This window comes from Anomaloglossus baeobatrachus, chromosome 6 (assembly GCF_048569485.1).
Source record: "Anomaloglossus baeobatrachus isolate aAnoBae1 chromosome 6, aAnoBae1.hap1, whole genome shotgun sequence".
Lineage (NCBI taxonomy): Eukaryota > Metazoa > Chordata > Amphibia > Anura > Aromobatidae > Anomaloglossus > Anomaloglossus baeobatrachus.
In genome coordinates this window covers 505597934-505624743 of record NC_134358.1, presented here as the reverse complement: position 1 = coordinate 505624743, position 26810 = coordinate 505597934, and the positions used below count along the sequence as shown (strand labels likewise).

At 40.2% G+C, this 26810-nt stretch overlaps 1 protein-coding gene across 1 annotated transcript in view; it reads left to right on the top strand.

Moving 5' to 3' along the window:
• Positions 1-26810, top strand: part of PTPRN2 (protein tyrosine phosphatase receptor type N2) — a 1389072-nt gene that overhangs the window by 1342357 nt on the left and 19905 nt on the right. The window contains exons 20-21 of the mRNA XM_075315450.1: positions 15868-15921; positions 20419-20483. Of these exons, the coding sequence (XP_075171565.1) occupies positions 15868-15921; positions 20419-20483 (119 nt within the window). The remainder of the gene's footprint in view (positions 1-15867; positions 15922-20418; positions 20484-26810) is intronic.

The following is a 26810-nucleotide window of genomic DNA, read 5'->3' as shown; positions in this document are numbered from 1 at the left end:
CCTCCCGTGTCAGCGCTATTCCAGGGGTGCCGGGGCTCACGCATGGTTGTGATGTCACGCAAGCCCTGCATCCAATCAGCACTGGCTTTTGTCTCCCCACCTTCGAACCAAATGAGTTAATCAACAGAAAGGGAGTGCTGTGGCTGTCTTTCACTTCCTGCTGATTGCTCGTTTGGTCCGAAGGTGGGGAGACAAAAGCCGGCGATGATTGGACGCAGGGATTGCGTGACGTCACAACCATGCGTGAGCTCCGGCACCCCTTGAATAGCACTGACACAGGAGGTGAGTATAGGCTTTATTATTTTAACTGTGGGAGACATGTGGAATCAGAAGGGGTTGTCCTAGTAGTGGAAAACCCCTTTAAGCTTTATGTGCTTAAAACTAGAAAACCCTTCTAAAACTAAAAGCGCACATCCTCACCCATATTATATCTTACATGGCGACCACCACATAGCTCTATGTGTTTCAGGTCATCATGACATTGTAGCAAACGTCTAGAACAATTTCCTGTAATTCCAAAGGGTTACATAATTCAGATTCAGGATTACAATTCTTCATGATTGCAATAGCAAAACAAGTGTGATGACTAATGTGCATGGGAGCATGGCAGAATATATATATGTGTGTGTGTGTGTGTATATATATATATATAGTGTATGTATAATACTTCAATAAGGTATCAGATTTGTGTAGAATATGGGTATGTGTAAGAGTCTCAAATCATACAGAATAGCTAGCTAAGATTATCTGTATTACTGAGCTAAATTTGTAATTTGGCCCATTATCCATCATTTTCTATAGGACTGAAGATAGATCTCTACTATTTTCATTAGTCATCATAATGGTACTCAAAAGAAAAAAACAGTTCAATGTCACATTCGGCTCCTCTACATCTGTCCTGTTCCACTGAGCCCAGTCTTAGGGCAATACAGGATAACTTAATAATGTTTGATTTGTTACATTAATACTTCAGCCATGAGGTAGACTGCCAGCTGTGGCCGGGGAGGTCTCATGTGGTTAGGGCTTGTATGTGATCCAAATTACATTATCTTAATAGAACTCAAGAGATCAAAAGGTCAAATGTTACTGAGAAAGACTGACCAAAAAACTGCACAGAGGATTCTTCTCTTATAATACATATGTAAAATAAAAAATAACACACAGACTAGTGGTGAAGACAGAAAATATAGAGAAATACAACTGTTACATAGCATGAGTAGACAAAAGTAACACATGGATGGGCTTTAAAAAAAATGGCAGAACTACTGAAGACAAAGGAAGACAACAATACAAGAGAGAAATTAGATAGATGATAGATAAATAGATAGATGGATGGATGGATGGACGGACGGACAGATAGATAGATAGCCAGATGGATGGATAGAGATAGATAAATGGATGGATGGACGGATAGATAGATAGAGAGATAGATAGGTAGATAGATACAGTAGGTAGGTAGGTAGATAGATAGGTAGATAGATAGGTAGGTAGATAGATAGATAGGTAGATAGATAGGTAGGTAGATAGATAGATAGATAGATAGGTAGGTAGATAGGTAGATGGATGGACAGAGTAATGCGGGCTTTACACGTTACGATCTATCGTATGATTGCATGAGCGATCGTACCCGCCACCGTTTGTGCGTCACGGGCAAATCACTGCCCGTGTCGCACAAAGTCGTTAAACTGCCGTCACACGTACTTACCTGCTGAGCGACTTCGCTGTGGGCAGCGAACATCCTCTTCCTGAAAGGGGAGGGATGTTCGGCATCACAGCAACGTCACACAGCCGCCGGCCAATAGAAGCAGAGGGGCGGAGATGAGCGGGACGTAAACATCCTGCCCACCCCCTTCCTTCCGCTTAGTCGGCGGGTGCCGCGGGACGCAGGTAAGCTGTGTATATCGTTCCCGGGGTGTCACACGGAGCAATGTGTGCTGCCCCGAGTACGATGAACAACCGGCACCATATTAAATAAACAATTTTTTAAAACTTAGCGACGAGTACACGACTCACGATTTGTGAGCGATTCTGCGTCGCTAGGAGGTGTCACACGAGACGACGTTGTGAACGATGCCGGATGTGCGGCACAAAAACCGTGACCCCAACGATCTATCGCATGATAGCTTGTCTCGTGTAAAGCCCGCATTAGATAAATGGACGGATGGATGGATCGACGGATGGATGGATGAATGAATGGATGGATGAATGAATGGATGGATGAATGTATGGATGGATGGATGGATGGATGGGTAGCTAGGTGGATGGACAGAGATAGATAAACAAATTAATGGATGGACAGATACATGGATGGATGGATAGATAGATGGATATTAGATAGATAGACAAATATTAGCATATGTAGTAGAAATACACATATACATATCAAAGACTGCAGCAGCCACTGTGTGCAAAAATATGCTCAGTCATTGAATATAGGAAATTTAAATGGCATTACTGTAATATATTGTATAGATATACCTGTGATATTGATGTTTACAGTGCACAATTTAGCCAATTAATGTATAGCCAGCAGTAAGTATAGCTTATATGGCAGTAGCACAGTTTCAATTTCATATATCTAAGTGCACACAGTGGCTGCTGTACTATTTGATATATGAATAGAGAAATGAGACAGAATGATATAGACATAGGTAGACTGATATATTCATTCTATATAGATGCATAAATAGATAACTAGATATAAAACACTGTAGATGTAGATGAACCCTAGCCTGTAGATGACTAACAGACTGTGCAATCAGGCCATGAAACCTTTGACAAGGTCCACTACTATAGTTAAAGGGAATCTGTCACTAGGTTTTTGCTACCTAATGTGAGATCACCATAATGTAGGGACACAGACCCTGATTCCAGCAATGTGTCACTTACTAGGCTGCTTAGCGCAGTTTTTCTACAATAACTGTTTATAAGCAGGAGATTTTCATTAGAGGACTACTTGGTCAGCTGTCATGTGGTCCATCCACACCCCCACCACTGATCGGCAGCTCTCTGTCTATGCGTAGTATACACAGAAACTTGCCAAACAGTGCTGTGGGCAGGGCTATACAGGCCTCAGCATTCAGAGAAGTGCTAGTTCTGCAGCAGATAAAACAGATCTTATCAAACTGCAGCACCCAGTTAAGTAAGTGACACATCTCTGGAATCAGCATCTCTGTCTTTTTTTTACGCTGCTCTCAGATTACATAGGAAAAATTTGGTGATAGATTCCCTCTACTGTGTCTAGTGTATTATGTGTTAAACCACAGCTCAAATGCTAATGTTTTGCACATCAAGTATTTTGACAAGATGTCTCCTTTATCATCACATTCACAATATATCAGAGATAATCCAGAATGATTGTGGCCTGTGCTGGATCTTTTCTCCTAACTGGCTCCACTCTCTATTGGTAGCAAATATAGCAGAATAGTGAAGAACTCTGCATGAACTTTTGGAGTTGGCATTCAGACGTTCTGGACTGCAGTCTTGCCTTTAGGGGTTAGGCCCCCACTGCTCCTATTTTATGATCCTCCATTCCTTGATCCTCACATCTGCAATACCTCTAGGAACAAGAAATCTTTTGAAATTACTAATTTCCGGACGATTTCAGCAGGGTCGGGGAGATTTGTCTATTGTTTTTCAGGAGTATGCCAGGTCTCCCCTTTTATAAGAAGCCCCCTGGATGTTCCAGGAGCATTGGGAAATATACTTACAAGTATGGGCAAAACATGGTATTCTGGGCCATAGCAAGAAGTTTACAAAAAAAATGGAGAAAATAGTGTTTAATGGCTGCCTGGCTATGACCCTCAAATTTTTACATAATGCTCAAGACAAAAGAGATTAATCAGCCTTTTCCATCAGCTATATTAGCCAAATCTGCAGTGGAGTGGATTTAATTGGACTATTACAATTTGGGGTGTTGCAATTGTAGCGACTATAGCCCGCTTTACACGCTGCAATATATCTTACAATGTGTCGGCAGGGTCACGTCGTAAGTGACGCACATCCGGCATTGTAAGGTACATTGCAGTGTGTGACAGGTACGTGCGATTGCGATTGAACGGTAAAACGTTCATCGCATACACATCGTACCTTTCTCTAGAATTGCACGCCAGATTGTTCATCGTACCCGGGGTAGCACACATCACAGCGTGTGACACCCCGGGAACGATGAACAGATCTTACCTGCCTCCTGCGGCTCCCGGCCAGCTATGCGGAAGGAAGGAGGTGGGCGGGATGTTTACGTCCCGCTCAGCTCCGCCCCTCCGCTTCTATTGGCCGGCTGCCGCGTGACGTCGATGTGACGCCGAACTTCCCTCCCACTCCAGGAAGTGGACGTTCGCCGCCCACATCGAGGTCGTATGGACGGGTACGTACGTGTGACGGGGGTTAATTGTTTGTGCGGCACGTTCAACAAATTGAACGTAACGCACATACGATGGAGGCGTTGCACATCGCATACGAGATCGTATGCGAAATTGCAACGGGTAAAGCAGGCTTATGGCTGTACGATTGTATGGTCTAATTGTATGGTCTTTATGGCTGTCCAAACTGGGGCCTATTGTGTAAAGATAGCACAAATTGTTGGGTTTATGGGGTCCTAAATGTAGGGTCTATGGTATTTTGGTATCCTAATTGTAGGGTTTGTAGTCTTTGGGTGTCCAAACAATTCAGTTTGTGATGTTTTGGTGTCCCAATGGTAAACTTTATAATCTTTGGTTGCCCCAATTGTAGACTTTGTGGACTTTGGATGATTCCAATTGTAGTGGTCTTTGGGTGTCCTAAGTGTAGGGTCTGTGGTCTTTGAGTGTCCCTAATGTAGGGTATGTGGTGTCTGGGTATCCCAACTGTAGGGTCTATGGTCTTTGGATGTCCCAATTGTGGAGTGTATGGTCTTTGGGTGTCCCAATTGTAGGATCTGTGGTCTTTGGGTGTCCCAATTATAGGGTCTCTTTTCTTGAATATCCCAATTGTAGGATCTGTGGTCTTTGGGTGTCCCAATTATAGGGTCTTTTTTCTTGAATATCCCAATTGTAGGATCTGTGGTCTTTAGATGTCCCAATTGTGAAGTTCATGGTCTTTGGGTGTCCCAATTGTAGGATCTGTGGTCTTTTATTGTCCCAATTATAGGGTCTTTGTTCTAAAATGTCCCAATTGTAGGGTCTGTGGTCTTTGGATATCCCAGTTGTAGGCTACCACTGAGCCTTGAATTGTGATACAAACTATGTGGAAAAACTGTCTATAACCGACTCTCATTCTCCAGTATCATTAGGTCGGTATAATCAGCCATGTAAAACAGTCAATAGTAAAATAAAGTGCAAGTAAATAAATGCTTAAAAATCAAATTGTGCTTTGTTCCTAGATAACAATGACTTTTATTCCATTGTCATTTTTTTTTATTTATTTTTCAATTTCAAAATGTATTGTTTTGTTTTTTTCGCTACTGTTAAATTGTGAATGTAATTGCTTTTAATGTGAAATCAAACAAATTGAACTTCAGTAAATTGTAATGTTGATTGTTGTAAATTTCTCATGTTATTACTATGTAATGCAAAGTGTACTTGATGGACAGGAAAAAAAATTGTAAGTTATTAAAAAAAAAAACCTCACAACAAAGGTCACCTTGGCATCTGCTTTGTACAGTTAAACAGAGCTAATATTGACCACTTTTGTCCCTACCGTTGTGTGAAAACCAAACACACTATGAGCTACAATTGCTTGCACCAACTTAGGTTAAAAAACACAAAATATTAATGATTAAAAAAATTTAACTTTTTTATTTTTTATTTTTTTATTTTTTTGCTGTACACACATTGGCATTTACTAACAACCGCTCATTTTGAAAAATGGTTAAATCCTTATTTTGCCAGCTAATTAGCAGTTGCCAGTGTCATTTTTGTGATGTTGCAGCTAGTAATATGAGCCCAGTTGCATAGTCACAAAAGTGATCATTGGAAACTGTCACTCTGCTGCGGGGACAATATGGAAGCCCCTTTTCTGTGCCTCTAACGACCTTTGACCTTTGCTTGCTGACGGTTTGCATGACGAGTTTCTTTTCATTCATTGAACCAAGGGTTTGGTTTGTATCACTAATCATTCTCTCTCCCTTTCTTTCTCTCTCTCGTGTGTATACACATTAATAATACATGTTCTGCGGTGAACGGGGTCGGCTTGTGGTTATCATTTTTGCACTGACAGAATGAAATGCTTGGTTATAGATTTATTTCGGCTCTTGCAATTAACCCTTAAGTATTTTGAAATCACAGTAAAGAATCAAATCATTGACCCAAACTAATGTTCACAACGAATGCTAAGGTGATTGTACATCATATATTACATTACATATGACAGTCGTGTGTATCTAAATATATACAGTGAGTACGGAAAGTATTCAGACCCCTCTGCATTTTTTCACTCTTTGTTTCATTGCAGCCATTTGGTAAATTCAAAAAAGTTCATTTTTTTCTCATTAATGTACACTCTGCTCCCCATCTTGTCAGAAAAATAAAACAGAAATGTAGAATTTTTTGCAAATTTTTTACAGAAGAAAAACTGAAATATCACATGGTCATAAATATTCAGACCCTTTGCTCAGACACTCATATTTAAGTCACATGCTGTCCATTTCCTTGTGATCCTCCTTGAGATGGTTCTACTCCTTCATTGGAGTCTAGCTGGGTTTAATTAAACTGATAGGACTTGATTTGGAAAGGCACATGCCTGTCTATATAAGACCTCACAGCTCACAGTGCATGTCAGACCAAATGAGAATCATGAGGTCAAAGGAACTGCCCAAGGAGCTCAGAGACAGAATTGTGGCAAGGCACAGATCTGGCCAAGGTTACAAAAGAAATTCTGCAGTGCTCAAGATTCCGAAGAGCACAGTGGTCTGAGCAAAGAGTCTGAATGCTTATGACCATGTGATATTTAAGTTTATCTTGTTTAAAAAAATGTGCAGAAATGTCTACATTTTTGTTTTTTTTTCTGTCAAGATGGGGTGCAGAGTATACATTAATGAGAAAAGAAATGAACTTTTTTGAATTACCAAATGGCTGCAATGAAACAAAGATTAAAAAATTTAAAGGGGTCTGAATACTTTCCGTACACACTGTATAAACACAATGCCTTGAAAAAGCACATTTTTTCACACTACAACCACAAACCTAAATGTATTTTATTGGGATTTTATCTGATATATCATCACTAAGTTACAAGTACTTGTGAAGTGTAAAGGAAATGATGCATGGTTTCAAATTATTTAAAAAATATAAAACTGAAAACTCCAATATGCATTTGTATTCAGCCCCCGAGTCAATACTTTATAGGTCCACCTTTCGCTGCAATTACTGCTGCAAGTCTTTTGTGGGATGTCTCTTCCACCTTTACTCGTCTAGAGGCTGAAATGTTTGCCCATTCTACCTTAAAAATTACAAGTACATCTTAATAAATTAGAATATAATAAAAAAATTTATTTATTTCAGTAATTTAATACAATATGGGAAACACATATATTATATAGAGTCATTACAAACAGAGTGATCTATTTCAAGTGTTTATTTCTGTTAATGTTGTTGATTATCGCTTATAGCCAATGAAAACCCAAAAGTCATCTCAGAAAATTAGAGTAATTACCACAAAACACCTGCAAAGCCTTCCAAAGCATTTAAAATGGTCCCTTAGTCAGGTTCAGTAGGCTACACAATCATGGAGAAGACTGCTGACTTGACAGATGTCCAGAAGGCAATCATTAACACACTCCACAAGGAGGGTAAGCCACAGTAGGTCTTTGCTAAAGTAGCTGGCTGTTCAAAGTGCTGTAGTCCAAGCATATGAATGGAAAGTTGAGTGGAAGGAAAAAGTGTGGCAGAAAAAGGTGCACAAGCAACCGGGATAACCACAGCCTAATTTTCTGAGATAATGACTTTTGGGTTTTCAGTGGCTTCAAGTCAAAATCATCAACATTAACAGAAATAAACACTTGAAATAGATACCTATGTGTGTTATGACTCTATATAATATATAGAAATAGATGCCTTTGTGTGTAATGACTCTATATAATATATGAGTTTCCTTTTTGTATTGAATTACTGAAATAAATTAACTTTTTGATGGCATTCTAATTCATTAAGATGCCTCCATTCATTGAATGGACGCATCTATGAGCAGCAATTTTTAAGTCTTGTCACAGATACTCAATGGGATTTAGGTCTGGAGTGGGACTGGGCCATTCACACACATGAATATGCTTTGATCTAAACCATCCATTGTAGGTCTGGCGGTATGCCTAGGGTTGATGTCCTTCTGGAAGATGAACCTACTCTCCAATCTCAAGTCTTTTGCAGCCTCTAACAGGTTTTCCTCCAGTATTGCCCTGTATTTAGCTCCATCCATCTTTCCATCCACTCTGATCAGCTCCCCTGTCATTGCTGAAGAAAAGACTCCCCACAGTAGGACACTGCCACCACCATGTGTGACAGTGGGGATGGCGTTATCCTCTACACATAGCACTTTGAATTTAACTCAAAAAGTTCCACTTTAGTCTCATCTGACCAAAGCACCTTCTTTCACATGCTAACTGTGTCCCCTACATGGCTTTTTGCAATCTGCAAATGGTACTTTTTATGACTTGATTTAAAAAATAAGTTTCTTCTTGCCACTCTTCATAAAGGCCATATTTGTGGAGTATACGACTAATAGTTGTCTTGTGAACAGAGTCTCCCACCTAAGTTGTGGATGTCTGCAGCTCCTCCACAGTGACTATGGGCCTCTTGGCTGTTTCTTTAATTAGTGCTCTCCTTGCTTGGGATGTCCGTTTAGCTGAATGGCCAGGTCTTGGAAGGTTTGCAATTGAGCCATATTCCTTCTATTTTTGGATAATGATTGAACAGTGCTCCATGAGATATTCAGAGATCTTGGGCTATTTCTTTATAACCTAACCCTGCTTTACTCTTCTCCATAACTTTATCCCTGACCTGTCTGGTGTGTTCCTTGGTTTTTATGATGCTGTTTGATCCCTAATGTTCTCAAAGAAACTTCTGTTGGCTTCACAGAACAGCTGTAGTTATACTGGGAATAAATTATACCCAGTTAGACTCAATTTTCAAATTAGGTGACTTCTGAAGTAGAAATAAGCGGTTCTGTTGAGGCTGTGTTCACCGGCAGCAAATGAGCCTAGCTCTTCAGGCTCGAGCTTGACCCGCACCTCAGATCAAGTCACCGATTGGCAGTTTGAGTCTCCACTTACATACAGCCAGACATAAGCAGATCACTTCCAGAGGAGGCTTTTTCAAACTTTTTTTTTTGTTTGTTGCACACTACATGTGATCACGCTGTTGTTACTTCCAGTGTGCGCCGTTCAAATACTACATGCAGCTCGCACTGGGCTGAGCACCGAGCGTACCTGAGCACAGCGTTGCTCGCATGGGTTTTGTTCGCATGTACAGCATCTGATCCACAACCCCGAACCTTGATTTTAAATTTCGGTGTTCGGTTTGAAAACCGCGCTCATCTCTATTCTGTAGGCCATTGGTCATTCAGGATTTATGTAGAGGTATCAGACTACAAATGTACATCACAATTTTAAGATTTGTGTTTTTAAACATTTAGAAAACTATGTATCATTTCCTTTACACTTCACAAATACTTGCTACTTAGTGTTTGCATTTCACATAAAATAGCAATTAAATACATTTAAGATTGTGGGTGCAACGTGACAAAATGTGGAAATTCATTGAATATGAATATTTTTTGAGGCACTATATGTGTATATATATATATATATATATATATATACACACAACATATGTACTGTAATAATGATTTTTCATGAAAAGACTATGTTGTATTACCTGCTATTATTTATATTGTTTATGTGTGTTTTTGCTGTATTTTTATATATGCTAAAATAGATATTTAAAAGAACTTTCTTTCCATGTGACTTAACAAAATTGAATTTGTATAAAGTTTTACACTGTTTTTTTTGCTATTATGCAAAATAATGCAATAGACACAAATTCGGATATTAGTGTGTATGGAACATGCAAATGTATATTGATATATATATATTGTTTACTGTCTAGCAAGCAAGAATTGTTTTTAGACAGGCCGTGTAAATTTATGTGTTGGGGGAATAGGTTCCTGCTTATGGCACACAGATCATAATATTTGCACAAGAAATTTGCATTTTCTACAGGTTGGAAGAGTGAAGTTATTAAAGGGGTATTTCTGACCTTTGAGACCCCCATTGATTCTGAGAATGAAAGAGGTGCTGTACTGATTTAGCCCTTTAACCAGGTACTTCCCAGCTACCCAGGCAACTCCGGCTAGCTCCATTCCCTTGAATGGGGCCATACCTCACTTCCCCAGATATTGGGTGGCCAAGTTTAGGCGAAAAACAGTGAAGGGGGATGCAAAGTAAACCAGCGCTGCTTCCTGTTCATTCTCACAATTGATGGAGGTCCTAGATGTCAGAGCAAGTAATTAAAAGGTGTCCATGTTTTCTGTTTTTCCCATTTTTCTTAATTGCACCATAATCAGTCCTATTTGTTTCTTTTTAGTTGCAAAAATGTAGAATTTTAAATGTGAAAGCGTCATTCTTCTTCTTTTTTAAACAACAGTGTTGGATATATTGTTTTTCTAAAGAAAACTATGAAATATGTTCTACCAACATTTTGGAATACTTTGCTGGTTAGCTTATGAACAAACTAGAAATTAGAATACCTTTCTTAAAACTGTTACCAGATAAATAAAAATACAAGGAAGTCAATGAAAAAATACTACATATGAAATGGCCCCCATCCCAATGAAATTCGACGAATAGTCCCTAATTGCAAAAGACTAAAAAACTCTTTGTAATCATTTTCCATAAGTAATATATTAAAAAACATAAATTACCAAGGTACCGAATTTTTCTGTTTAGAAGACACCCCAAATTTAGAGATGGAAAATAGGATAAAATAATTTTAATGTTAAAATGAGGGTCTGTCTTGTAATTCTAGTGTGTTATAATCCTGATGCTTACTAGGGGGGAGCAGCGGTGGTGGAGCGGCTCAGGAAGGTCACAGGAGGCAGAGTCGGCGTTGCTGCGGGCTCATACGAGAGGGTGTTGCGTCTCAGGAGGGTCAGTGGACGAAGGGTCAGCAATACTTTGCCCCGGGGGTATCACGGCAGCGGGCGCCATTGATCTGCTGGCGTGCTGTGGGGGTGTCACTGCAGTGGAGTGACGCAGGAGGGTCACAGGACGCGGTGTCAGAGTGTCGCTGCAGTGGTGGGCAACTGATCTGACTGTGGACTCCATTGAATTGCCCGCAGTTGACGTGATGGACTGTGGAGGCGGCGCGTGCACAGAAAGGTCTCTGCGGCCATTTTCTTAAAGTCCATCTCGGCAATCTGCACACAAGCCGCCTCCGCAGCCATTTTCTTGACGTTTATCGCATCAACCACGGTCGATTCAATACAGCCCGCAGTCAGATCAGGCGCACGCCGCCGCGACACTACAATGACACCATCAGTATCGCTGACCCTGCCTCCTATGACCCCACTCCAACACCACCGCCCCGGTAAGTCATATCTGCATTGTAAGACGCACCCCCATTTTACCCCTAGTTTTGGGGGAAAAATGTGCGTTTTACAATTTGGAAAATACGGTAATTGGTAAAATTTGAAAATTTACATATTTTTCAGATCTACGGATTGCATGGTAAACCTTTGTTATAGACCTAAGAACCTCATATAACCCAGTAGAAAAAAATAAAGTGTCACTAAACCTTTTCTTTTTAGAATTTTGTCCTACTTGTAAAGTTATGAAACTTTGCAAATCACTTTATTCAGGAATTTGTCTTTATTTCTAAAAAAAAATAAATAACTCATATAAGTGACTTTCAAATCCCTGCTTTTCGCCCTGTAATTATCTTCCCTTAGATGCGCTGTATCAGAATGTAGTCACGGAGTACAGATGATGGCAGTGATGGGTCAGCTCAGCACCTCTGTCTCACTGACTCTGGGGATAAGCTGCTGTAGGAGATCGTTCTCATCAGGGGTCATCCACATGAGCATATAACAGCATGATACCTTTAGTATTATTTCAATGTTTTTCAATTCCAGTCCCCATTACACAGGTCATAATTTGATTATATCTTACATAGAATTTATTTGATAATTTCTTAGGCCGTGACAATATTTATATTACCTATGTAATATGAAGGAAATCATGAGGTGTTGAGGGTGCTTGAGCACTAGAGTTGAGAAAAAAAAAATGGACTTTTTGATTTATTGCATAATTTTTGGATAGGCTGTAATTATTGATGAGCAGGCACTACCATGCTCGGGTGCTGGGTACTCGTGACGAGCAGTAGAATGCTTGGGCAGGCACAACTCGTCTACCCGAGTATAATGGAAATCGCAAGCAATTTTCTGGAAAATCTTCCAGAAAAATGCTGAGTTCCCCAATGACTTCCATTATACTTTGGTACACAAGTCGAGCTCGTCCAAGCATTCGACTGCTCGTTATGAGTACTGAGTAGCCGAGCATGGTAGTGCCCACTCATCACTGGTTATGAGTACTCAGCACCCGAGCATGGTAGTGCCCACTCATCACTGGTTACGAGTACCCAGCCCCCGAGTCTGGTAGTGCTCACTCATCACTAGTTATGAGTACCAAGCGCCCGAGCAAGGTAGTGCTCACTCATCAACAGTTACAAGTACCAAGCACCCGAGCATGGTAGTGCTCACTCATCACTAGTTACGAGTACCAAGCACCCGAGCATGGTAGTGCCCGCTCATCACTAGTTACGAGTACAGAGCACTCGAGCATGGTAGTGCCCGCTCATCACTAGTTATGAGTACTCAGCACCCGAGCATGGTAATGCCCACTCATCACTGTAATATGACTTCTGTTACATTCCACATCCAGTCTTTAGATTCTATTATTAAAGTACCTAAAAAATTAAGTTAACCTTTGGTATATATTAAGTAAAAGCTTCAATGTCAATTCCTAAATACATATATTTGTTATTACATTATTCACCCATTACAGAAGAGATCATTAGTATAAAAAAGCAGGAAATTCAGATGTAGAAAAAAAAAGATTTACAATAAAAAAAAGATTTAGAATAAAACAAAGCCGTAGGAAACTCAGACTTGGAATTTAAACTTCTAATTTAGATAAAACCCCTTTGTTGGAAGGAGCAGGAAAATACAGTACTTTCCGTAACTAGAACGAACCAGAACAACAGTATAATTCTGCAATGTATGAACATCGATAATTGGCATTGTCCGATTTGAAGCTTGATCTAAATATCAGCCACTATTTGAGATTCTCATCTAATATCCAATGAAAATACTGTATTCTTATTGTGCTAAGACCACAATAGCAGTAACTGTTTTCCAAAAATGATAAATATTTTGCTTGACTTTAATCACCACTCCAGCATTTTTTTTATATCAGCATGTATGTGGTACACTAACATAATGTCCATGAGCCGGGCATTATACTTAGCATCCGCCGTCTTCAGCTCTTCCCAGCGCCACTTCAGTTTCAATTCGCCATCTGGTGACCGTAAAGTCAGTGGTAATGGTCACAAGCTCTAATTGCAAGTCTATGAGGGCCTTGTTTTGGCTCTCATAGACTTATATTGAGCTGTGAGTGACTTCCGGATTCCCTAGCCAACATTGGAGCAATAAGACAGGTCACAAACTATAGGTGACTGACCGGAGGGGTGCTGATAAAAGATGAAGATGGCAGCTGATAAGTATGAGACTAAGTATAGGGAACTTACATTTTGTGGCACCAGTGCAGCGGTAAAATTAAAATAAAAAAAACGCTGGAGTGGTGCTTTAAAATAAATTTTACACATTTTTTCAAACAAATCAAAATAATCAAATTACAACCTGGATGATTTTTGGCAAGAAATACATGTTTACTAGCAGATTTGCATTTATTTTAGTACCTAGATAAGACAAGCAGAAATCCATCTTAGTTCAGAATTTATGATATTCCTGTCAATAATTCTCTTTATGTCTTGCAGACAGAAGCACGGTCTTATCTTCTATATACCCCATACAATTATTTCATTTACAATTCACAGCTTGTCCTTGTACTCACATTAGATAAAATAAATAAAGAATTCGACTTGCCGGATGGTATTGAAAATATCATGATAAAACCGCTCATTAAATTCCTTGTGACTGCACAGTGGGTCTCGCCCAGCAATCCGTCCAGCCCTGTCATATCAATGATGAAGCAGTCAGACACATTTTATTTTCTTTTTACTCCTCACTATAAAGAAGATCGAGATCTCTGTGTTCCAAATCTTTGCTTTATTTGTGTGAATCTAGACCCGGCTTCTCAGCAATTCACCAGATACAAACCATTATTTCATGTAGCTGACAAATTAGTATTTCTATAGTTCCCTCAGAAACAAACAGTAAAGTCTGCGAGGCCGATTTATGTGAGATAACTAAACATGGACTGATACATTTTTATTTTTTAGAAATATTGTGGATGATTATTGTCTTCAAAAATAAGTGAAAATGAAGGAATTCTTTTTTTTATAATGTATTTTTCTTTATTCTTTCAATACATTATTGACTCTTTACCTGACTCCTTATTATTGATTTTATTATACTGTTTTAAACATCCTTTGTGCCTAGTCTGATGATTACATCAGATAATTATACTAAGTAAAACACACATACATTATATATATATATATATATATATATATATATATATATATATATATATATATATTTGTATGTATGTATGTATATATAAAAAAGAAAATGTATATATATTGTATACACATATATAATAATAATTATACTAAGAAAACATATACATTATATAAATATTTGTATGTACAATATATATATATATATATATATATATAAAAGAAAATGTATATATATTATATACACATATATAATATGTATATATATTTATATATTTATAAATTTTATTTTATATATACTGCATATATATATATATATATATATATATATATATATATATAAATGTTCATTGTTTATTATATATAGATATCTCTCTCTCTGTATATATATATATATATATGTATATATATATATATATATATATATAACAAATATATATATGCATATATACATATATATATATATATATATATATATATATATATATATATATATAGTATAATATATATATACTGTGTGTATATATATACTGTATATATATAAAATTTTCTTTTTATATATTATATATATATATGTAAATATATATATATACATATATATATATATATATATATATATATGTGTGTAAATGTTTACACATAATGTTCCCCTTCTTTGCTTTTTCTTTCTATTTCCCCTTTTATATATTTGACTTGTGCTCTTTCCCAATGATCTTTTACCTCTACCTCTCCATTTTACTACCTTTATCTCTCAATTTTAACATTTCTTGCTCAAAAAATATAATACTTTCTTATATGTAAACACGTGACAAAAGTGTGAAGATTTCTCCCACACATCTTTCTTAAATATGAATATTAAACATTGGCCTTGTGTAGGTGTAATCCACTAAGTTTACATACATTTTATGTATCTTTATATATATATATATATATATATATATATATATATTTTTTTTTTTTTTTTTTTTAATTTTTTTAATCTTTTGAGAAGTGGAAAACATTCAAGCAGATTTGCAGTAGTGATTTTCTTTTTTGTTTTGCAAACAATTGCATATACAGTTTTTTGTTAGCGGTCTACTCATTTTGTTTCTCTCACATCCATAATGTTCTTCTGTATTCTAGGGGCATTATTACATATGTATTGATATTGTTATAAATGGAGATTTATAAGGTCTAATAGGTTTTGTCTTTTTTATTGTAGGAAAGTTAACAAGTGTTACAAGGGGCGTTCCTGTCCTGTAATAGTTCATTGCAGGTAGGTATTGCCTGAGCTAATCAAGCTTTTAAAAACCATATGGGTGGTCATATACGAAAGAGAGCTGTTGGGCAAATCCTTGTTTGTCTGATAGGTGTCTCTCCTGGACCCCCCATAGCATATGCACTCTCAGTTTAGATGACATGCATGTGACGTCAATGGGGGGAGAGGACCAAGCCACTGTTAAGGTCCAGTCACACTTAGCAACTTACCAGCGATCCCAACAACGATAGGGATCGCTGGTAAGTTGCTAGGAGGTTGCTGGTGAGATGTCACACTGCAACGCTCCAGCGATCCCACCAGCAACCTGACCTGGCAGGGATCGCTGGAGCGTGGCTACACAAGTTGCTGGTGAGCTCACCAGCAACCACTGACAAGCCCCCAGCGCCGCGTGGAAGCTGCTGCGCTTGGTAACTAAGGTAAATATCGGGTAACCAACCCGATATTTACCTTGGTTACCACCGCACGGAGCTACACGTGCAGAGAGCAGGGAGCAGCGCACACTGAGCGCTGGCTCCCTGCTCTCCTAGTTACAGCACACATCAGGTTAATTACAGGATGTGTGCTGCAGCTACATGTGCACAGAGCAGGGAGCAGCGCACACTGCTTAGCGCTGGCTCCCTGCTCTCCTAGCTACAGTACACATGGGGTTAATTTCCTGATGTGTGCTGTAGCTACATGTGCACACAGCAGGAGCCGGCACTGACAGAGAGCGGCGGAGGCTGGTATCAAAGGTAAATATCGGGTAACCAAGGACAGGGCTTCTTGGTTACCCGATGTTTACATTGGTTACCAGCCTCCGCAGAAGCCGGCTCCTGCTGCCTGCACATTTAGTTATTGCTGTCTCGCTGTCACACACAGCGATCTGTGCTTCACAGCAGGACAGCAACAACTAAAAAATGGCCCAGGACATTCAGCAACAACCAACGACCTCACAGCAGGGGCCAGGTTGTTGCTGGATGTCACACACAGCAACATCGCTAGCAACGTCACAAAAGTTGTTCGTTAGCAGCGATGTTGCTAGCGATGTTGCTTAGTGTGACGGGGCCTTTAGATACCTCTGGCAATGGTTTATCTACAGGTAAAATAAACATAGAGTATTGAAATTCAACATGACTGTTTACTTTGTTTCCAGAAGATCGGTCTAGGGGGTGAGTCAGAAAGACCTCATGTTTGTTAGACAGTTGACCTGTTCTGCCAAAGTCAATGGATTTGACCAACATTAATGTGCATAGGGGCCATTAAATTTCACGTGCATGGAGCCTGTATGGAGACCCATAGTACGTCCTATGGCTCCATACTGAAAAACTGTTGTATGGTGCCTACATATGACGCCTTGTTACAAAGATTTTCCATCCTAGATGCATTCCTTATCATACAGAATACCTCCATACTTTATTTAATTGGACAAGATACAATCTTTGAATGCCTCCTTATGAAATCAGAGACCTTCAAAGTGGAGTATATAATATATATATATATATATATATATATATATATATATATATATATATCAGAAAAGTGAGTACACCTCTCACATTTTTTGTATATTTTTTATTATATCTTTTCATGGCAAAACATGTACAGTAGTCAGTGTACAGCTTGTATAACAGTGTAGATTTAGTGCTCTCTAAATAACTCAACACACAGCCATTAATGTATAAACTGCTGGCAGTGAAAGTGAAAATGGCCAAATTTGTGCCCAATTAAACCATTTACCTCCATGGTGTCGTGTGACTAATTAGTTTTACAAGGGATGGGGATCGGTGTGTTAAATTTAGTGTTATTACTCACACACTGTCTCATACTGGTCACGGCAAAGAATTCTCTGAGGATCTGAAAAAAAATTGTTGCTCTACATAAATGGCCTAGGCTATAAGAAGATTGCCAGCACCCTGAAACTGAGCTGCAGCATGGTGGCCAAGACCATACAGTGATTTAACAAGACAGGTTCCACTCAGAGCAAGCCTCACCATGGCCAGCCAAAGTAGTTGAATGCAAGTGCTCAGCGTCATATCCAGTGGTTGTCTTTTTAAAATACATGTATGAGTGCTGCCGGCATTGCTGCAGAGGTTGAAGGGGTGGGGGGTCAGCCTGTCAGTGTCAGACCATATGCTACACACTGCATCAAATTGATCTGCATGGCTGTCATCCCAGAAGGAAGCCTCTTCTAAAGATGATTCACAAGAAAACCCACAAACAGTTTTCTGAAGACAAGCAGACTAAGCACATGATTTACTGGAACCATGTCCTGTGGTCTGATGAGACCAAAATAAATTTATTTTGTTCAGATGGTGTCATGCGTGTGTGGCAGCAACCAGGTGAGGAGTACAAAGACAAGTGTGTCTTGCCTACATTCAAGCATGGTGGTGGGAGTGTCATGGTTTGCGGCAGCATGATTGCTGTTGGCTATGGGAAGCTACAGTTCATTGTGGGAACCATGAATGCCAACGTGATCCCCACCCTTTGTATTCCAACATGATAAAGCCCAAAAATACATCTCAAAGACCAGCACTGCCTTACTAAAGTAACTGAGGGCAAAAGTGCTGGACTGGCCAAATATGTCTCCAGACCTAAATCCGATTGAGCAGCTATGGGGTATCCTCAAACGAAAGGTTTAGGATTGCAAGGTCTCTAACATGCACCAGCTCGGTGATATCGTCATGGAGGAGGGAAGAGAATCCAGTGGCTCCTCTTAAGCTTCTGTAAACTCCAAGCCCAAGAGAGTTAAGGCAGTACTTGAAAATAAAGCTATGTGCGCACGTTGTGTCGGAGTACCTGCAGTTTATTCTGCACGTTTTCATTCCCTTGGTTTTTGACCAAATGGCTTTTGACCATTTTTTAGCGCTAAAAACGCATGCGTTTTTACCGCGTTTTTAGCGCTTTTTACCTGCGTTTTCACCTGCGTTTCTGCAGATGCGTTTTGTAGATCAAGACACTGGGAAATAAAGTTGAATGAGTCAAAAAGAATGGAAAAAGAGAAAAAAAGTATAAAATTTACTTTTAATAAAACTATGTGGGAAATTATCAATTTTAATGAAAAAATAGTGGTTATGCACATTTTATCAGGAAAATAGGTGAAGTTTCTAATTTTTTAACATTTAAATTTTCGGTTATTGTGTGTGTGTAAAGGAACATTAGAACCCATTAATTTTTGTCCAGAAAAGCATGCGTTTTTGGAGCCAAAAACGCAGTGGAAAAGCAGGTAAAAAGCATGAAAAACGCAGGAATTGTGATTTTGGTTGCGTTTTGCCATTTCTCATTGACTCCAATGTTAAGGAAACGCTGCAGAAATGGCAAAAACAACTGACATGCTGCTTCTTTTTCAGCATGGTTTTTGACCACAAATATGCAAATTAAACGCTGCAGAAAAAAAAGCAAAGTGCAGACAGGATTTCTGCTTTTCCCATTGACTTTGCTGGTAAACCAAAACGCATGCGTTTTAGCGCAAAAACGCTGCTGCTAAAAACGCTGCAGAAACGCGGAAAAAAACGCAACGTGCGAACATAGCCTAATAGTGGCCACATAAAATATTAACACTTTGAGCACAATTTGGTCATTTTCCCTTAGAAGTGTACTAACTTTTGTTGCCAGTGGTTTAGACATTAAAGGCTGTGTGTTGAGTTATTTAGAGGGCACACGCCAAAATTACACTTTCATACAAGCTTTCCTCTGACTACTCTACATTATATCAAAGTATTATATGTTCAATGCTGTCCACTGAACAGATATGTAGAAAAATGTGAGGGGTGTACTCACTTTTGTGATATATTGTAATAATATATGTGTATATATATATATATATATATATATATATATATATATAAAAATATAATTTCTGTTTTATATATATGTATATATATATATATATATATAATATATATATTTCTATAGAATATTTTAAGCTTTGAATCTAAATTCATGCAAATCTTTTTTATTTATTTTTTAAGAATTCAATCATGGTATTAAATTCCACTTTACCTATTTTGGTAATTTTATTTTAAAAAAAGCTTATTATTCGATAGTAAAATGTGTCTGTATTTAGTTTGCTTTTATCCCCCTGAGCGCACATACACAAAGCACAATGCATCGATTCACAAGTGAAAGGATTTAATTCCTACAGAAACCCCTCCGCTGTTGCCTCATTTAATAGTACTTTACTGCTCCTTCTTTGTTTGCGTTTGTTTATTTATGTACATTTATGTACATTCTTCTATAAGAATCATTTTTTTTTTATTATTTTCTTTTTTCTTTTTGTTACAGAAACTAGCTATATGGAACAATGGTTAATCCCAAGTGAACAGCTTGTGTTGATTAAAGGCTTTTTCGGCTTTTTTGTGTTTTATGCTTTATGTTCCCACCTCCTCTTTTAAATCCCCTTACGTTCAGTTTCACCCTTCCTTTATTAACAATAAAATTAATAGGGGAGCAACGCCCATTTGACTTTGTTACTTCTTTGCCATGGAAATGCTAATGCAATTCTCTTGTTATTCACAGCGATGGTGCAGGGAGAAGTGGGACCTATATCCTGATTGACATGGTACTCAATAAAATGGCTAAAGGTGAGCCTCGAAAAACCTACCACCTTGTTTCTGCCATATTTATGCAGTTGCTATGGCAATGGGGTAATTTATTATTGAATTTAGTGAACATTAGTGAAGGAGAAATGGTTGACACATTCAATTAAGGTAATAAGGCACGTAACAATGTTGTTTAAAAATAAAAAAAATTAAAAAAACAAAACAAAAACAGATATATATATATATATATATTTTTATTTTTTTTTTCAAAGGAGGTGTATTTATTAATGTTGAGCACTATATATATATATATATATATACGTATATATATATATATATATATATATATATATATGTATGTATATATAGTGCTCAACATTAATAAGTAAACCTCCTTTGAGAAGTAAAATCTTGATCACGATCGCTTTAGTTTTAGAACGCTTTTTTAACTCCTAACTGGTGATGAGCGAATAGTAACTATTCCTGTTAGGACAATGCTTACCGAATACCGAGTACTATTCCAGTATTGGTCACAAGAAGAAAAATGCTCGGTTTCCCCATTGACTTGCATTAGGTTCATTATTTGTGACAAATTCCGGAATAGCACTTTGCGATTCATTATGAATAATCTGAACACAAACAGTTACTATTCACCAATCAGTACTCATAACATAAAAGTATGGTTAGCAATATAATATAATAATATAATTATATAATTTTTATTAAAATATCTTCATCTTTACTAACACTAGTTGATACAAAAACCCCACATCAAAACAACTACCATATTTTTTGGCTTATAAGACCCACCGGATTATAAGACGTACCCCAAATTTAAAGAAAAAAAAGGTGACAAAAAAAGGGGGTCCATCTTACAATCTGGTGGGGTCTTACTGGGGGAGGGGGGGCAGCAGTGGTGATGAAGCGGGGTCACAGGAGGCAGGGGCAGTGATGGAGCAGGGTGATGCTGCAGGCAGAGCGGCAGGTGTCCCAGATGCTGTCCCAGAAACTGTTGGCGGTGCGGGCTTCAAAGAAATGGCACCCTGAGTCAGCACATGTGCAGATTGAGCTATCGGCTCAATGACAAGCCGAGATCTCATCTCTGCATGCCCCGCCTCAGGGTGCCATTTTCCTTAAGTCCGCTGCTGGGAGATCGATGGCACATGTGAAGATGAGATCTTGAGCCGAGAGCTCCATCTGCGCATGCACTTACTTTGGACACCATTATTTCAAGCCTTCACCGCCCGCAGCAGCACAGCAACCCCAGCACAGCCCCCACAGTATAGCCGCCACAGTCCCAGCACAGCCCCCACAGTACAGCCTCCGCAATCTCAGCACAGCCGCCACAGTCCCAGCACAACCCCCACAGCACAGCCGCTGCAGCCCCAGCCCTGACGCCGCAGCCCCAGCACAGCCGCCACAGCACAGCCGCCGCAGCCCCAGCACAGCCCCCGCAGCACAGCTACCAAAGCCTTAGCACAGCCCCCAAAGCCCCATCACAGCTGCTGCAGCATTGCCACTACCTCCTGCTATCCTTTTCCACCTCCCCCGGTAAGCTACATTTGGACACAACCTTCATTTCCTCCCAAATTTTTGGAAGGAAAAGTGCATCCTATAATCTGAAAAATACTGTAAATCTAGTATTTTGTATGACTTGATTTTTAAGGACAGCACCTTCTAGGCATGGAATGAACAAGGTAGCGACATATTTCAGCATCTTTTCCCATTCTTCAAGAACAACCTCAATTAGAACATGGATGCTGGATGGAGATTGATGCTCAACTTGTCTTTTCACAATTCCCCATGGGTGTTTGTTTGGACTCAGATCAGGAGACATACAGTTTTGAAGTCATCAGTTCTAAAAACATTTATCCTGTTCTCATCACTCCAGAGTATAGTGTCCCAGTAGTGTTCATATTTTTCAGCACGGGACCTGGCAAATTATAGGTGAGTTTGTTACTACATGTGCTTTAGCAGAGGCCTCTTTTGTGAATGACCCATGCCTACCATTCCTCTGTAGTATACGCCGTATTGTGTCACGGGAAACACTCAACCCATTTTGGCTTGCTACTTTCATTAGATAACTGCAGTGAACTTGCATGTCTGTTTTCTTCAACCCTTCTCATCAGAAGATGCTACTGTGTATGTGTGTTTGTATCACTTTTCCTATAGTATTCTGACTGATAAGTAAAGCTTTGTTGATCTTAGTGTAGTCTTCACCTTTCCTATGTAAAGAAATTATTTTCTTTCTCAGGTCTTGTGACATTTCTCTTCTATATGGTGCCATTTTAGACAGCATGCAATTGGAAGGGTTTTCTTTTTCTTTCTTAAATGACATCCTTTTATAGCCAACTGTCTGTACCCACTTTTTCCATCTTGTTTTGTGAATGAATACTTTTTTGGGTGTGCAAAATAACAAATCCTTTTTGCAATCAACAGCCATTATACTATATATAGGAGTGTGTTGGAATATGGTGTCCCATAGCAAATGTTCTTCTACTGAAAGAAAAATCAAAGTTGCTGTGAGGGGGTAACTCATGAGGTTCCTTTCGAGGTTATAATCGTTTATGCTGTGCACTCTCTATATATACTGTGTGTGTATAAATATATTTATTTGTAATAGCTATATTAGAAATGTTAATATCATGGTGTAGTTTTCAATTGCATACTAATCTAATGTAGCACTATTTAACGTTTTGCTTAAATATGTTTGTGTTTGGATTACATTGTTTAAAACATATCTGTCCTTTCAATCAGGACCTGAATGCATGGGTCTTTCTACCCTCATCACCCAGTGAAAATACTTTAGGAGCACAAACTTATCTAATATGTCTTGGAATTGTCCCAATTTTTGTTCTCTGTAACTTTGAAGACCACATTTTGTGAGTGGGAAGTTCCTCCCTCATCCACATTTGGTGAGCACTATAAGTGCTGTAACATCCTTTCCCTTAGGGGTACTTTGCACACTACGACATCGCAGGTGCGATGTCGGTTGGGTCAAATCGAAAGTGACGCACATCCGGCGTCGCTGTCGACATCGGAGTGTGTAAATCGTTTTTGATACAATTAACGAGCGCAAAAGCGTCGAAATCGTATCATCGGTGTAGCGTCAGTCATTTCCATAATTTCGGAAGGACCGATGTTACAATGTTGTTCCTCGTTCCTGCGGCAGCACACATCGCTGTGTGTGAAGCCGCAGGAGCGAGGAACATCACCTTACCTGCGTCCCGGCTGCAATGAGGAAGGAAGGAGGTGGGCGGGATGTTTACGTCCCGCTCATCTCCGCCCCTCCGCTTCTATTGGCCGGGTGCCGTGTGACGTCGCTGTGACGCCCCACGACCCGCCCCCTTAGTAAGGAGGTGGTTCGCCGGCCAGAGCGACGTCGCAAGGCAGGTAAGTGCATGTGAAGCTGCTGTAGCGATAATGTTTTCTATGGCAGCTATCACAAGATATCGCAGCTGCGACGGGGGCGGGGACTATTGCGCTCGGCATCGCAGCAATCGGCTTGCGATAGTGTGCAAAGTACCCCTTACTTCCAAGCATACATTGCTCATGTCATTGTCAAGTGGTTTGTCTTCCTGGAACGCTAAGCTCAGCTCTTTGTTATGTCTTTTTATTTAGACTGAGAGACAGGAGAGCAGGAGCAGTGAAACAAAGACTCATGTACACAAATACACACTCGCATACACACTCATACACTTCCTTTAATGTCTTGCCATCTCTCTAGACCCAAAACGAATTCACCAAGGTATACTTACCCACATTTGAAAAACAATTTGTTGTACATTTGAAACCATTTCTGAATCCAACAAAGATACCAACATTCCTGGAAATTTTTTTGAAGGAAAATGTGAATTCCCAAGAGAACGGTTATGAAATACTTCCATGGAAAAAAAAGTCTCAAAGATTTAAGTCATTATAGGATCCAGATTATTAAACATAGCCAGGCTTATAGTTGTTCAGGAAGTCTGGAAGTCTTGCAATTAAATGAATATGGTACTGGGAGGGAGTTGGTCCCGATGGCCCTTGAGGTCTCTTCCAACTCTACCATTCCATGATTCTATACAATGTGAGATGTAGCACCCAGGGATATGCGGTACTCGGTCCCGGGCAGTGTCTCTCCTGGGAATGTCACGGTGGTGGCCGTTGCCCGGTTCCGTGCCCTCGGCCCTTTTTGTAATGGGGATATTTACAGGGGGTTGTTTAATAAAGTCTATATGTGACGCCACTTGCGGTGTTGCAGCTAAATGTAGGGAGCCACTGCTGCAGAATGTCTCTACTGGGGCTGATGGTATTGGCAGCTAGTATGGTGGTCCCATACACCCGCTGGGGCAAGTAGGGATTTGCCCCAGTGGGTGTATGGTGCAGTGGGCGTCGGAAGAAGGGAGTCCACGCAGGTATTCAGTGCAACTGGTTTACTCACTTGTTTTGAGTTGGTAACTGGGGGCCCAAGGCCAGCTGGTTTCGCCTCCAGGTTCCCTTCTTCCCAGTGCCAGTCTGGTTTCTCTGGTACTTTCTTCCCCTGCACCTGTCTCTGGTAAGTGGGTCCACAGGTATGGAACACTGGGGGTCCCCGTTCTGTGGTTTGTCCACTTCTGTCCTCCTGATGGTAGCGTGAACCCTGTGGGGTTGGAGTCTCTGGTCCTGTCCCTGGTTAACAGGTCAGCTTGAAGGTCTTTCCTGTCCTAGGGTCCTGTACCCCGTCGGTGCGTAGTTCCGGGAGTACTCCACCGGCAACCACCTCTGCTGGGTACCAGGTCACTGATAACCCGAGTCAGGGTGTCACTTCAATTCCACCTTCACACCTCTACAGTCACTACTCAACTGACTACTCTCCACAGTCACTGCAATTCTGACCACTGACTTCCTGTGTTCTCTCTGTCCACAGTCTGCCCCTCCCACCTGGTCAACTAGTGGCCTGGAGTGGCTCCACCTCTAGGTTGCCATCCATGGTCCCACCCTAGCTGGGCTCCATTGTATGGGGGATTGTTGGGGGAAACTGGGATTACTTGGGTTTTTGGTGTTACTGGCACTGGGGTTTTGGGTCCTAAGGGGGTAGGCTCTGCCTCCTGGTGGGGATGCAGAACCTTGTAGCACCCTGATGGGTTCAGGGGCGCTACATGAGACACTACTAATAGAGAGGAATGGTGGTTTTTCTAATTGTAAAAAAAACCAAGAGAATCTTTTACCAGGTTTATATTGCTGGCAAGGACCTCCACGGCATTGCTGGGTGACTTTTTTCCTATTTATTAGCAGCTGGGGGAGCCGAGAACTTGAGTCCACTCAGTGATATGTGCATTCAGTTCTTAATATTTATGAGATGCTGGCTTCCCCATCAACCCACCACTGATTGAAATCTTTATTATGTGCACAGTTTAAAGGGGGCTTTACATGCTGCGATATCGCTAACGATTCATCGTCGGAGTCACGGTGTTTGTGACGCACATCCGGCGTCGTTAGAGACATCGCAGCGTGTAACACGTACGAGCGACCTTAAACGATTGCAAAAGAGACAAAAATAGTTGGTTTTGGAGAGGTCATCCAAACACCAAAAATCGTTGTCTGGTGAGTAGCGATGTTGTTCCTCGTTCCTGCGGCATCACACATCCGCTATGTGTGACACCACAGGAGCGATGAACATCTCCTTACCTGCCTCCACCGGTAATGCGTAAGGAAGGAGGTGGGTGGGATGTTACGTCCCGCTCATCTCTGCCCCTCTGCTTCTATTGGACGGCTGCCGTGTGACGTCGCTGTGACGCCACACGACCCGCCCCCTTAGAAAGGAGGCGGATCGCCAGCCAGAGCGACGTCGCAGGGCAGGTAAGTCCGTGTGACGGGTGTTAGCGATGTTGTGCTCCACAGGCAGCGATTTGCCCGTGACGCATAACCGACAGGGGGCAGGTACGCTCGCTAGCGATATCGGTACCGATATCGCAGCGTGTAAAGCCCCCTTAAGGGGAAAGATGTCAGTCAGCAATGGGAAAATGCTGTTAGCCTTCTGCTCATGAATAGGAGATCGCTGTAGTAGACTCTCAATGCAGCAAATAAACAGTGGTTTTATGAAAAGTGTTGCAATAAAAATTAAGTGACTCAGTATTAGAATCAGGGTCTCTGCCTTTATTTTATGTCGCACAGTTCAAATAGACTTCCTTAAAGGGGTGGTTCACCCATATTTTTTATTGTCTAGATCGATATTATATTGAGAAACAATGTTTCTCTCAAATACCTTATGTTGGCAATAGTGCCTGTGAGAGGCGCTATTGCAGACCGCTGTTCCCCGCTCCATGACCCCCGGCCTCCGTGACCTCAGGGATCCGGTGACGTCACGTCAAGTTCCTGACACCACGGCCGGCTGCAGTGTCCGTGAGT